Source organism: Dipodomys spectabilis, unplaced genomic scaffold, assembly GCF_019054845.1.
Source record: "Dipodomys spectabilis isolate Male_0828 unplaced genomic scaffold, ASM1905484v1 ptg000163l, whole genome shotgun sequence".
NCBI lineage: Eukaryota > Metazoa > Chordata > Mammalia > Rodentia > Heteromyidae > Dipodomys > Dipodomys spectabilis.
In genome coordinates, this window is record NW_024870840.1 from 20,102,295 (window position 1) to 20,115,863 (window position 13,569).

General features: G+C 57.4%; 1 protein-coding gene across 1 annotated transcript; it reads right to left on the bottom strand.

The window, feature by feature from the left end:
• Positions 1-711: 711 nt before the first annotated feature.
• Positions 712-5,115, bottom strand: C1qtnf6 (C1q and TNF related 6). Its single transcript, XM_042693047.1, has 3 exons — positions 5,017-5,115; positions 2,034-2,304; positions 712-1,265 (listed from the first exon to the last, which is right to left on the bottom strand). Exons 2-3 carry the CDS (start codon positions 2,296-2,298, stop codon positions 712-714), a joined length of 819 nt encoding a protein of 272 aa, XP_042548981.1. The 5' UTR covers positions 2,299-2,304; positions 5,017-5,115.
• Positions 5,116-13,569: the final 8,454 nt, after the last annotated feature.

Consider the following 13,569-nt stretch of genomic DNA (forward strand, 5'->3'; position numbering starts at 1 on the left):
GGGGAGGAGGGAGAGGAGCCAAGACAACAGGGAGAGATGAGGAGAGAATGTGAGGATCCAGAGAATTCCAGGATGCTCAGAAAGTTCTAGAATGCTGTGGAAGGGCTAGAATGTGGGGGTAATTCTGGAACCCCCATTCCTCAAGTATGGTCCACAGACCAGTAGCACCACCCAGGCACAAATACAGAATCCTAGCGTCTGCTCCAGCCAACTTAGCCGAGCACAGGTCCCTGGGCTAGAGGTTTGGGAACATCCTGGAATATTCAGGCCAGAAAGTTTCTAGAAAAAAAAGGAGAGGAAAAAAAAGGGGGGGTGCACCTGGAATTGGTGGCTCACTGCTATAAACCTAACTACTCAGGAGGTTGAGATCTGAGACTTCCAGTTCAAAGCCAACCCCGGGCAGGAAAATCTATGAGACTCTTATCTCCAATAAACCCCCAGAAAACTGGAAATGGAACTGTGGCTCAAAGTAGTAGAGCGCTAGCCTTGAGTAACCAAGCTCAGGGCCAGTGCCCAGGCCCTGAGTTCAAGGCTCATCACCAAAAGAAGGAGGAGGAGGAGGAGGAGGAGGAGGAGGAGGAGGAGGAGGAGGGGGAGGAAAAATGACAAAAGAAGAGAGAGGCAGAACAGAAACGAGCTAGGGAAGACAGTGTTGGGGCACCAGAGGGGGAGGCCGGCAGGAGGATGGAGGGGACTGGCCCACAGTGGCCCTCAGCCGTCCTCATCCTCGGGCTTGACCAGGTGGCCGGAGAAGGTGATGTAGACGTCCACATCGTCGCTGTAGACGGCATTGTCGCGCTCGCGCTTGAACAGCCGCACCCACACGCGGTCGCCGGGCGCCAGGGCCAGCATGACGCTCTGGCTCTGCATGATGCTGCGGTCGCTGGGCTGCGCGTACAGGATGACCGCCGCCTCCTCGTTGCGCACCACGTGCACGTACGTCTCCTTGAAGTTCCAGCTGTGCACGTTGAGGCTGAAGAAGTACAGGCCTCGCAGCGGGGCCACGAAGCGGCCCGAGGCCATGTCGAAGTGGCCGTCGGGGTTCACGAAGACCGTGTCGAAAAGCAGCGGCTGGAAGCCCTCGCTGCTGTGCAGGGCCGTCCTGCGGCCCACCGAGAAGGCAGAGTAGCGGGTCTGGCACGGCCCGCCCGGGCTGCCCACCTGCCCCTTGGCGCCCTTGGTGCCCTGAGCGCCGCGGTCTCCCCGGGGACCCTCTTTACCCAGCTTCCCTGGTGGGCCCTGCAGCCCTCGGTCTCCCTTGTCACCTGTGGGGACATGAAGGGGGGGAGTCGGGATCAGGACAGACACCCAAGCCTGGATTAATGCAGCAATCCATTTATAGAGGCTCTGCCGCTAGCAGCCGGGCCTGGAAGAGCTGGGGATTATTTAATATTTATTTATTTATTTTTGTGGGTCGTGGGGCTTGAACTCTGGGCCTGGATGCTGTCTCTGAGCTCTTTTGCTCAAGGCTAGTGCTCTACCACAGCGCCACTTCCGGTTTCCTGGTGGTTTATTGGAGGTAAGAGTCTCATGGACTTTCCTGCCCAGTCTGCTTTGAACCATGATCCTCAGATCTCAGCCTCCTGAGTAGCTAGGATGACAGGTGTGAGCCACCGGCGCCCGGCTGGAGCTGGGGATTGTTAAGTAGCTACTGCCTACCACATACCACCTCCCCAAATGCCAGGTGATACGGCACCTGCCCAGCAGACAGACAGATACCATCTCTAGGCTTCCAAGGTTGATCCCTATGCCTGAGCCTCGAACCTGCTTGCGCCGCCCCCCCCCACCCCCCACCACCCACCCCCCGCCAAGGGCCCTGGGCACATGTCCCGCAATACCCCACACGGCCTGCACCCCATGCCCGACTCCTCAACGCCCTCCTGCCCCCTCTCATCAGCTCAGAGGGTCCACACCTGGTGCACTGCCCACCTCCCTCTGGGGGCGGCTCCGGGGCCTCCTGTCCCCGCTCCTCCCGCCCCCCCCCGGCACCCCCTGTACCCCCAGCCACCAGCCCGGGTGGGGGAGGACCTCACCCTTCAGGATGGTGATGTTAATGTAGGGCCTGACCTCAGGCAGGACATAGGGGAGGGAAGACGGGGAGGACGGGGACACATCTGCAGCATCCACCGGGCCCTGGGGGTCGTTGGGGTCACAGCACCGTCGGCAGCCTCCAGGATGGCCAGAGGTCACCGCTGAGGTCACGGCATCCCCAGCCATGGGCTCCTCGGTGGGGACCCCGAACACGGTAAGAGGGAGCAGGAGCACTGCCCAGAGGGGACACGGGACGGCCGTCCCCATGCTGACCTGGAGCAGGGAAGGAGAGATCCAGTCACACCTCGATGCCGCCTGGCTGCCGGTGCTGTCCCAAATGGAACCCAGGGAGCAGGGGACCCCATGGAGCAGACAAGGGGAGCCACGTGAGGGGTGAGCCCCAGAGCCCCAAGACTAGTGGCAAGATGGGCTCAGACCCTAGGTCTGCTGCCAAGTCTTTTGAAGCTGAGAGAGACACAGATAGACAGAGACAGGGAGAGACAGAGAAGACAGATGGCGAGGCGGGGGGTGGGGGAAGGAGAGACAGACAGACAGACAGACAGAGACAGAGACAGGGAGAGACAGAGAAGACATGGGGAGAGAGAGAGCGCACCAGTAATGGGGCTTGAGTGCAGGACCTGGGCTCTGTCCCTGAGCTCAAGGATGGCATTCTACCCCTTGAGCCACAGTTTGACTTCCAGCTTAATCAGAGATTAAGATTTTTTTTTGGGGGGGGGGGTCTGGTCCTGGGGCCTGAATTCTGGGCCTGGGCGCTGTCCCTCAGCTCTTCAGCTCAAGGCGAGCACTCTACCACTTGAGCTACAACAACACTTCCAGCTATTTCTGCTTAGGTGTTGCTGAGGAATTGAACCCAGGGTCTCCTGTATGCAAGGCAAGCACTCTACCACTGAGCCACCTTCCCAGCCCCAGAGAGTAAGATTATTATTAAGAGTATCTCTGGTTAATCAGAGATAAAAGTATCTTGGACTATTCCATCCAGGCTGGCTGAGACCTCAGCCTCCTGAGCAGCTAGGATTACAGGTATGAGCCACCAGCACTCAACACGCTAGTTTCTGCCAGGCAGAGGCCTGGGGAAGGAGAAAGCCTCTCTGGAGAGAGGCTTAGAAAGGGCAGATGAGAACCGGGGGGGGGCGGGGGCTTTGCTGGACCAGTGACCCCACGGGTCACCAAGGGGTCAGTGACCAGCCCTCCTGCCCTCTCCCCATCCACTGGCTTGTTTTCTGGACACTGCTGAGCATCAGCCCTGGGCAGCGGGAGGAACAGGGACAGCTGGATTCCACAGGCTTGCTGCCAGGAGAGGGGGCAGAGGGGACGCTTGCTCTGGTGTACGGCCACTGTGGTCAGGAAGTAATGTCAGGGTTGACGCAAAGAGCCAGGCGGGTGCTGGTTTGAGGGGATCTTTCAGAAGCTGTGCTCCATTGTAGATGATGGCGGAAGAAGGCAGAGAAGGCGCCCCTCCGGGCAGGCAAATGAGAAACAGGGAGGTCCCCGTGAACGGAGCACTCCACAGAACCAGAGGGGTGCAGCTTGTCAAGGCTGGTATTAGCCCTGCTCACCCCTCAGTTACAAAGCCACACAGCCCAACCTATCCAGACCCAAAGGGCGGGCTCAGAGAGGCTGCCATTGGCAGGTGGTTGTGTCAATCACCCTAGACCCTCCAATCAGTTGTCAAGGTGGTAAATTGGAGCTAAGAGGCAGGACTAGGAAGTCTGGAAATTGGAAAGGATGGGTGTTGGTGAGGATCTGGTTGGCCTTGGCCACAAAGGGGTCCCAGAGCTGGGCAGGAAGTAGCCTGAACACCGCGAAGGCGACAGGCCTGGGGCGGGTGGGCAGGAAGCCCAAAGCAAGCCTTTGAGGTGGTGGCAGCCCCGGGAGAACTCGCGCCACAGAGCTATCACAGACTCAGAAACGTAGCTTCTAAACCAGGCTGGTTTTTAACACTTGTGGCATTTCTTTGTTTATTTCCTTTTCGTTCTCCTTTAACACTTATAGGTTCAAAAATATTTTTCTGTGGTTAATACAAAAAAGGTAAAATAGTTATTTTCCGAAATGCCACCTACCTCAGCTGAGAGCGACAGAAGTAACTAACGGGCACAGAGGGGCTGGGTGGTGGAGCATGCCTATAATTCCAGCACTCAGGCTCCATAGGGAGACCTTGTGTCAAACTAAGTTGAGCAAAATAAAATCAGGGAATTCAGGAGCCCTAACTCCTCCCTCCATGTCTGGGTGCAGAGGGAGGGGGTCTGGCCCTGGCTGGTTTCCTGGTTCTGTTTACAAGGCAGTGGCCTTCGATGTGGACTTAGGCTGAGAACTGAGACAGAACTTTTGCAGGCTTTGTGACTAGGGCTGGTGGCTTTACGTCTCTGGGCTTCCTGCTCCTAGACACAGGATGCCAACAGCTGCTCCTGGCCAGGCTATGTGGGAGGCTAACACACAGAAAGTTCCTGACTAGCAGAAGACTATGGAGGGTCTGTCCCTCCCTCTCTGCCTGGCACAGACCTCTTTCCCGGGCCTGCAGGGACGAAAGGCACAGAGCATTTCCCAGACCACGGGCATGGCGTGGGGATATTTCTGTTTCCTCTTGGCCTGACCTGATGGGAGTCAGAAGCTCAGAGAGACAAATGGGGGCTGGGGACAGGAAGCAGGAAGCTGGCTGCTTTGCCAGGACGGAGCAGCACCCAGCCACTCCAGTCACAGGCCGCTCCCAGAGGCGGGGGCCAGGCAGGGGCCAAGGGTGGGGGGCATGCCATTGGGGTGACTTTGGGGGTCCCTGCCACCTCCACTGGGTACTGCAGGGAGTCTCTGTCTCCTGGGTGGACCGGGCTGGCAGAGTGGCAGGGGTTCTGCAGGGAGATGGAAGCCAGGAGCAGTAGACAGTGGTCAGGGAAGGGGTTAGAGGGGGAGGGTGCCCCGGAAGAGAAGAGCAGAGGAGAGGAATCCCAGCCCCTGGACCCTGCCACTCACCCTGTGTCCGGCAGCCTCCCTCGGCACAGTGGCTTATGGAGCCTGGGCCTCAGAGCGGCCTCAGGCTCCTTGGCCCATGTCTGCAATAACTCGTGGCTGGCCCAGACCCTCAGGGCTGAGCAGAGCTGGGAGGAGGGATGGAGGGGGAGAGGGAGGAGGGGCCGGCGGGCGCTGAGCTGGCTTCCCACTTCCCTCCTCCCATCCCTCCCTCCAGCGCTGCACAGATAAAGGGAGCCAGGATTTCCTCCACTTAACTCTTTGGTGCTCTAGTGGGGTCGCGCTGGATTCCGTGACTTGGAAACTTGAGCAGGAAGGGGTCTGAGGCTCCTCCACAGTATGGACTGGGAGCACTGAGCCAGGACAGTGGGAGTTGGGAGGGGGCGCCAGGAGGTCCCCCGAGGCTGCACAGGAAAAGGAAGCAACACTGGAACCGCCCCCCAGCCAGGTCCAGCGGAGCCCGGAGCACAAAAATGGCAGACCAGATCCTGGTGCCTTTAGCTCGGCCTGACCAATCAGTGCCTCTGATGGAAGCCTGCAGGGAGGAGGGGGAGGAGAGGGAGAGAGGGAGTCCTGGACCCCCAGCAACAGGACACAGAACTGTCTTCAGGGATTCCTTGCAGTGTAGACGTGGTCCTCCACATTCATAGGAGGGCGGCCTGTGTCCTGGTTTGGGCACGGCCCTGCCTCAGGTTCTTTCTGGAGGCTGCAGCTGTCTCCTGGCTGGCTTCCAGGGACCACAGACCCCAGGAGACAGGGACACAAAGATGGTCCTCCACCACCCTCCCACCCCACTCCCATCGGCTGCCTGGGCCTTTGGTCTCCAGCATCTCACTGTGTAGCCCTGCCTGTCCTCACCTTCCAACCTCACCCCCTGAGAGTGGGGATTACAGGCATACACTACCACATCTGGCTCCGAAGGGTGATAATAGGCATTATTTTGACTAGCTCCACCCAGGGACTCACAGTGGGCCACACAGTACTTGGAGAGGAACCCACAGCCTATGGAATGCCAGCATTCACCAGAACTCCCAAGTTTCCCAGATGTACGCTTGGACAGGGGAGGTCCAGCAATATGAGGCATGCTGCACAGCAGCCAGGAATTTAGAAACAGTGCATCCAGAAACGTAAGTCTTGCACTTTGTCATAAGCTGCAGTCAAGGAGAAAAAAAACAAGAGCAAGAGCAGCTTTCTCCATCTGACCTTGCCTGCTGGGCCCAAGCGATCAGTGTGCTCTAAAAACTAAGAGCGTGCGAGGAGCAGCGCGGGGAGGCACAGATCAGGAGACAGATACAGGAAAATGGCTCTTCTTGGCACCAAAGGCTTATGTCAAAGGATAAACACTGTGGCCGGATGCATTCTTTATCTCAAGGATAAACACCAGTTTTCAAATGCGTGGCAGAACGGATGCTTCCCTAAAAAAGACGTCCAGACACGATGGTCATCCATTTATAGTGAGGGTCAGGCTCGGAGCCCCTGGTCCCCAGTGGCAAATGGGTAACACCCAGTGTGATTAAAGCAAAGATAAACGCCTCTCTGTGTGACTTTAAGCCAGGCCCTGCCTTCATCATATAAATACCCTGATGTCAGTGCTCGGTACACTGGAACCTGCCTTGCTTTTTTTAACCCACTGAGGCTCCCATGGCCCTCTCCCCAGCATCCTTATGTGAAGATTCTGTCCAGAGCACTTGTGGGGAACATCCTCACTGCCCCCCCCCACAACTATCTAAATTTAAACCATTTGTTTCAGTCAGAGAAGATGGCACTCTAGCCTTTTGACCTACATGTTTGTCCTAATGTATGTATGACTGCTACCATGGACCCTAACTCACTATGATGTTTCTGTGACACCCTTCCTTTCTCTGACCCGGCTTGGTGGTCCGCAGGGTCCCTCTGCAGCTACGATGAAAGGTGTTCTGGTCTGCCGAGGTCTCTGCCTCCTTTGCTCTCACCTGCTCACTCTCTCCTCACACTCATGACTCAGTTTCCTAACACCGCAGCTGTCCTTCTGAGACCGCCCACACTGCTACAGAATGTACCTCTGCCTTTCTGCTCGTCTGCTTGCTTACTCAATAATGCTCTGCCAAGCTTTATTACCATTGTCACTTGTCCAGAAATTCTCATTCTGTGATTGAAGTCTAGGACCCTAAAAGTCCCAACTTTTATAGAGGGAAACTTCACAAACCCTCACCTGAATCTGGTGACAAAGCCAGGGGTCAAATCCCTATCTGAGACTTCACATGCTAACGTACCCCCTACACACACAGCTGTGCAAGTGTGCAGTGCAGAGCAGCAGCCCCGCCCCCCTCCTTGACCAGGGCGGTCTCTGGCCTTCAGATTCCCCATTGGTTTGGGGGACAGTTAGACCAATAGCAGGCTGGAAAGGCTCCTTAGAGATGACCTAATCGCATTCTTTATCTGGCCAGCAGGAACATTATGGCCCTCGGAGGCCAACTGTGGCACACAGCACCCTGGAGTCCAAGCTGGGAAGAGAGCCACTCTCCCCTGACTTCCAGATTTGCGCTGTACCCTCAAATCAATGTGGTGCTCCCAATTCTATTCTGGGGTACAGGAGCAGACTGAGGGACTATAGCTGTGGGGCATGTCCCTGTCCCCGGGGCAGCAGTCCTGGGGCGCAGAGCCAGGGCTGCAGGGGGAAAGGGCTGAGTCAGCAGAGCTGGGGGCCAGGCTCTCTGCGCCCTCCGCTCTCCCCAGCCCAGAAAGCCTGGGGCTGACGGGCAATGGGGAGAAAAGATGGATTGGGAGCAGGCTGGAGACACACGGCCTTTATAGAGCGCTGACTGTGTGCCCAGCACCGTGCCTCCACTACCCTCCACACCCACCCAACAGCCCGGCAACTGAGATCTGGGAGGGGGGAGATGCTGCAGCATCCAGGGCCAGGTCCATTGGCTCCCTCTGGGTCCAGGGCAGCGTGGTGGAGGAACTCGGGGAGGGGGGACTGTTCTGCACCCCATCTCTTCCACCATGTCTGAACATGCCTATATTCGGGTGCCCTCGTGAGGGTGACTGACCTCGCTGGCCAGGTGGCGCAGAGACAAAGCTCCAGCCCTGGGACAAACGTGCCAAAGCACCCATCAGCAAAGCCCGAACTCCAAATACGAGCCTGATTCCCTATGGACCCCCCTCCAAACGGCCGGACTGAGGTCAGCTGGGTTCAAGGTCACCAGCCAAACCGAAGTCCGCACAAAGGCGGACGCGCGCGCCACCTGCCGGGGGAGAGCGAGCATGCGCCTGGGGCCCGGCCCCACGTCACCGCCCCCCGCACTCAGGGGGGCTGGCAGCGACCCCCGACCCCAGCACCCCTCCCGCACCCGTCCTGCGGGCGCAGCCCCGGGGCCCACCCCCGGGCCGAGCCGGGCCTCGGCCTCCGCGCGGGGAGCGGGTGGGGAAGCCTGCTCCGCCCCGGCCCGGAAACCGCGCGGAGCCGAACCCGGCCGAGCGGCCGCGTGGATCCGAGCCCGGCAGAGCCGGGGCGGAGCTTCCGGAGGCGGAGCCCCTGCGTGGGGCGGGGCCTCCGGAAATGGGCGGGACTTTTCCAGCGCTGGGCGAGGCCTCCAGCGAGGGGAGGGGCCTGAGGTCCCACAGCGCCCCCTGCTGGACGCAGCGCTGAGCCGGCGGAGCCCAATAGTCAGCGTGGCCCCGTGGTCCGGCCTGCTGGAGGGGGCAGGGCACCAAGAGGCGAGCCTCACTGCGGGCCATGCCGGGGAGGGGGGGGAAGGGGCGGGGCGTTCCGCTGAAAGGGGCGGGGCTTGCCATTGGAGAGGGTGGGGCGTCGAGCCCCGCATGATAAGCTGCCTATGGGGATTGGAGAGGGGGCAGCTTGGGGGAGGAGCATGCTTGGCGGTTTGAAACCCTTAGTGGGGGAGGGGCGCAGTCTAGCTGGGTATATATAGGCTGCGGCTGGCTCCGAGGCCTGGGGGGAGGTGAGGGAGGCCTGGGGGAGGCCCGGAGTCCCCAGCCGCAGCAGAGCAGGGCAAGCCTCGAGAGGCCGTTTGAGACCTCCTCGAGGGGTCATTCCGGGCCTCCTGTGGAGGCCATTTGGAGCCTCCTCTAGAGAGGCCTGTGGAGAGGCGCTGGGGCAGAGCAGGCAGGCCTGTGGAGAGTGGAGAGGCCTGCGGGAAGAAAGGGAAAGCCTTGGAGCTTTGGAGGTCAGAGGTTTGGAGGTTTGCAGACCTTCTAATGAAGGGGGGGGCTGTCAGGTCTGCCGATTGGAGGCTTGGAGGTTTGGTGGTCCAGATTGCTCTTGGTTGTGGGTATCTAGCCCAGGTAGTCTCAAGACCCTTTTCTGGTGTAAATAGTGTAAATGTACTTCTTTTGTTCACCTTTCGCTGTGCCTCGATGGATGGTCTCGCTCTCCAGAGGTCCTAAGTCCACCATTAGAGGTCCTAAGTCCACCATCTACTGACGAGGAAACAGGCTCTGGATGGCTAGAGCTGGGTTCAAAGCACTCAGAGCTAAGAAGCAGTGGAATTAGGGTGGGCCTGATGGAGGCCAAGGGCCCATCTGCTTCTGCAGCTCTGCGTTACTGGGTTGGGTCTGCTAACTTCTCCCCAGGATAGAGCCGTCCATCCTGGTCCTCATACACAGGTGGCAGGAGAGATGACCTGGGTCTGACAGATGGCCCAGCCAAGCCAGCTCAGGACCTGTGATGCGGCAGGGCCCACCATGAGCCAGGACTGACACGTTTCAGAAAGCAGGGAAGAGCTCTGGAACAGCCACTTCTCATCCCTCAGTTTACCCACCTGTGTCAACACAATGACAGAGGAGATGAGCTGGTGGAATATAAACTGGAACCTAACTAAGTTGTCTGGAACCCTGGAGAACATTGACTGAAGCTGTTAAGAAAGTGAAGCCAGCCCAAGCAGGAAAGCCCCGGAGACTCTTATTCCAATTAACCATTTAAATGCCAGAAGTGGAGCTGTAGGCCAAGTGACAGAGCACCAACATGAGTGAGAAAGCTAAAGGGTAGTACCCATGTCCTGAGTTCAAGCCCCAGTACTGGTACACATACACAGAAAGGAAGCGCGCACGCGCGCGCGCGCACACACACACACACACACACACACACATCTGGTCCCAGTCTAGGACTGGGAAACAGTGTTCTTGCTCCTCCTGCTGCTGGTGTTGGCCTGGTGACACAGGACAACCATCCCAGGCCTCACTGCCATCCACAGAACTGCTGTCGGAACCCAGAAGTTCTTCCGTGGCTGTGCTGAGAGCAGTGAGCAGGGCTTTGACCACTCCTCACGAGCCTCTAGCAGCAAGAGTTCCCATAGTTGGGGCTGGGAAGGTGGCTCAGTGGTAGAGCGCTTGCCTTGCATGCATGAGGCCCTGGGTTCTATTCCTCAGCACCACATAAGCAAAAAGAAAAAAGCTGGGAGTGGTGCTATGGCTCAAGTGGTAGAGCACTAGCCTTGAGCTGAAGAGTTGAGGGACAGCGCCCAGGCCCAGAGTTCAGGCCCCACAACCGGACCCAAAAAACCAAACAAAAAAAGTTCCCATAGTTGGGAGATCTCAGAGCGTTCATACTTGTAAAGAGCTTAGGGACTGTGCAGATGTTAAAAGAGCCGTGGGAAGTCTGGCCTTTGTGTGTGTGTGTGTGTCAGTTCTAGCGTTCCTGAGCTCTTTTGCCAAAGGCTGATGCTCCATCCTTTGAGTCACAGCTCCACTTTTGGCTTTTGTGTGTGGGAGACTAGGACTGGGCATCTGATGTCTAGTGCTCATTGGCAGACATCCTACCACCTGAGCCATGCCTCTAACCTGAGTTTTGGCTTTGTGATAGTTATTTGAAGATGAGTCTCTCAGGCTTTCCAGCCCTGGCTGGCTTCAGACCACATCCTCATTTCTCAGCCTCCTGAGAAGTTAGGATTACAGGTGTGAGCCACCGGTGCCCAGAGGTCTCATGACTTTTTATAGGGGACACATTTTCCCCAAGGTCTCCACCAGACTCCCCAAGACCCTCACCAGGGCTTCCGCGGCAGGTGGAGCCCCCAGGGCCTTGGCAGGACCACCACCTTGCACAATCTCAGGACAACCCGGGACTCTCACTGCCTTGAGAGTTTTCTCCTGTGAGTGGAGTGCTGAAAAGTTCAGTCTCCCTGTTACTCAGTGGCTTCCATCATCACTCCTAGAGATCTGGAGCCTTGACCTCCCCGGCCCCAGGCCTTGGGGACTCCTTTCTCTGCTTTGGTCTGCAGTCTACTGGCCATGGGCTGTTGCTTGGTAGCTGCTTCTGAGACACAAGTTCAAGGTGAGGCTTTGAATCTGAGTAACTTGATGACTGGGGAAGATAGGCAGGGTGGTTCATCACCTCTCCTTCCTGGCTTAGGCTTGGAGGCTAGTCCCACTGCGAATGGAAGCCCTGGAGCTGGGAAGCCCAATGACTCCCCTGCAGGAGGCCCTGAAAAATGCAATTGTGTTCATCTGGCATAGTCTCAGCCCTGGAGGAGAATCACCAACACACACCATGCATTTATGTTGCTGGCATAAGCAAGTGACACCCAGAGTGACAAAGTACAGTCTGTGAGAACCAGAGAAGGGATATACAGCCTAGGAGGCCACTGCCAGGCCCAGGAGAGCCTCTGTTCTCACCCCCCAGCCACATGTAATGCCCTAGCATATTTACATGACCTGAGCACCTACTGTGTGCCCTGCACTGTGTGTGTTTAAACCTTCTCAAATACACACCCAAAGGTGTGTAGGCCAGCAAAAGCATCCATGCAGTGAACCCAGTGCATACTGCAGCTGCCGCCTGCTCTGCCTTCCCCAGACACCGACTGGCTGTTCCTGTCTCACCTCCTATCCCATTGGCCAGGTCAATCGGTGCCTTCCCTTCTCTTTAGCTGGAAGGTTAGACACATGACTCATATCTGACCAATTAAGGCAGCCTATCACCTTGTCTTTGGTGATTGGCCTAAGTAGCATCATGTGATTCTGCTGGAGCCAATCAGTTTTCCTCTGTGAGATTTGATATTTGGATAATAGAAAGCCTATTGAATGGAGATCTGTGAGGATGTGGATACAGACCTCCAAGTTCTCTTCCACATCTGATCTGCACTCTGGGAAGCCAGAGTCCACAGTAACTGCATCTTCACACCACACACACACACACACACACACACACACACATCTGACACACACACACACATCTCACACACACACACACACATCTCACACACACACACACACACATCTGACACACACACACACACACACACATCTCACACACACACACACACACACATCTGACACACAGGGTACGGCACAGCAGGAAATGGCCCAGGTCACAGCTGTCATTGTAGGTCACCATCTTTATGGATAAGAGCTAGGGGCAGAAGTAGCAAAGGATGTCCCCACCAGCCCATCAGGCCCCTTTGCAAAATCCCACTTGGGTGCCCCAAGGCTAAAAAAAGGAAGGGCTAGCCAGAAAGAGCTGCAAGATCATGGGGTGCCTTTCCTTCTAACCCTCAGATCCTCCGGGGGGAAACCCCAGGCCAAGCCCCAGGGCTGAGCCTCCAGTCTAGGCCTGAATTTATGCACATCTTCCTCTTTCGGGGGTTTACACTCACCCCCTCCCTGCCTCCTTGACATTTGGCCTCTGACCACCACCTAGCTCCCCATTTCTCATGACCTGCAGTATCCTCCACAGCCAACACAGAGAGGCCACTTCCTGAGAGAAGGCTCACCCGTGGGGGTGAGCCAAGAGCTTCTGCTTGCAATCCCGTGATCTGAGGAATTACCTGTGTTGTGAGGGACACCGAGGCCCAGGGAGGGCCAGGCTAGTGAGGGGCCTGAGGTAAACTGAAGGTCCAGGCCTCCAAACTTCTGGCTCCTGTCCTGACCCTGAGATCCCTGCCTACTGCAGGGGAAGACTGGGCCTCGGCCCTAATACCTACCTCCTCAGGGCCAGCCTTGCTTTTCCTAGGAGGAACCCCTGGCCCAGGCTGTGACAGCAGCTCCTCCCTGTGGAGGAGTTCCAGCCTCTTGTCATCCCTGTCCTCCTGACCTGTGGCCCTGGAGATACAGAGGATGGAGGAGGACAGCATGGCCCAGGAGCTCACCATTCCTCCAGGGTCCCTGTCCAGACCTACCTCCACTTCTCACTGGTGCCTTGGGGCCCTCTGGGGGCTAGGCCTGGATCTTTCAGAACACTGCTTCTCCCTGATTGGTCCTTTCTTCCAGCTACCCACTGGGCATCAGCCAATCGGATTCCAGGAGTGATGCAATTGAGCTCAGCTCAGAGGGGCCAAGGGCTGTTCAAAGTCACAACCCGGATCTTTCCTCCCCTCCTTTCCTTCTTCCTCCTTCCCTTCCTTCTCCCTGACTGTCCCTTCTGACTGGCTGCTTCTCACCTTCCCCTCAATCTGCAGCCCTGCCTGCGTGGGGAGCATCTCTTCTGCTTCCGGTCATAGCTGCAAGGAGAAGGACAGGGAGGAGGTCTGGGGCCTTCCAAGGCCTGGAAAGCCCTGGAGGACCTGGAGGGAGCTGTCTTGGGGATCAGATGCCTGACCTCAGGAAGGGCCAAGCTGGGCCACA

Bases quoted from the DNA above. Each gene is read 5' to 3' on its own strand.
- C1qtnf6 (XM_042693047.1), bottom strand. From the start codon at position 2,298: ATGGGGACGGCCGTCCCGTGTCCCCTCTGGGCAGTGCTCCTGCTCCCT. The intron at 1,266-2,033 runs GTGAGGTCCTCC...ATGTCCCCACAG, and splicing joins TAACATCACCATCCTGAAGG to GTGACAAGGGAGACCGAGGG.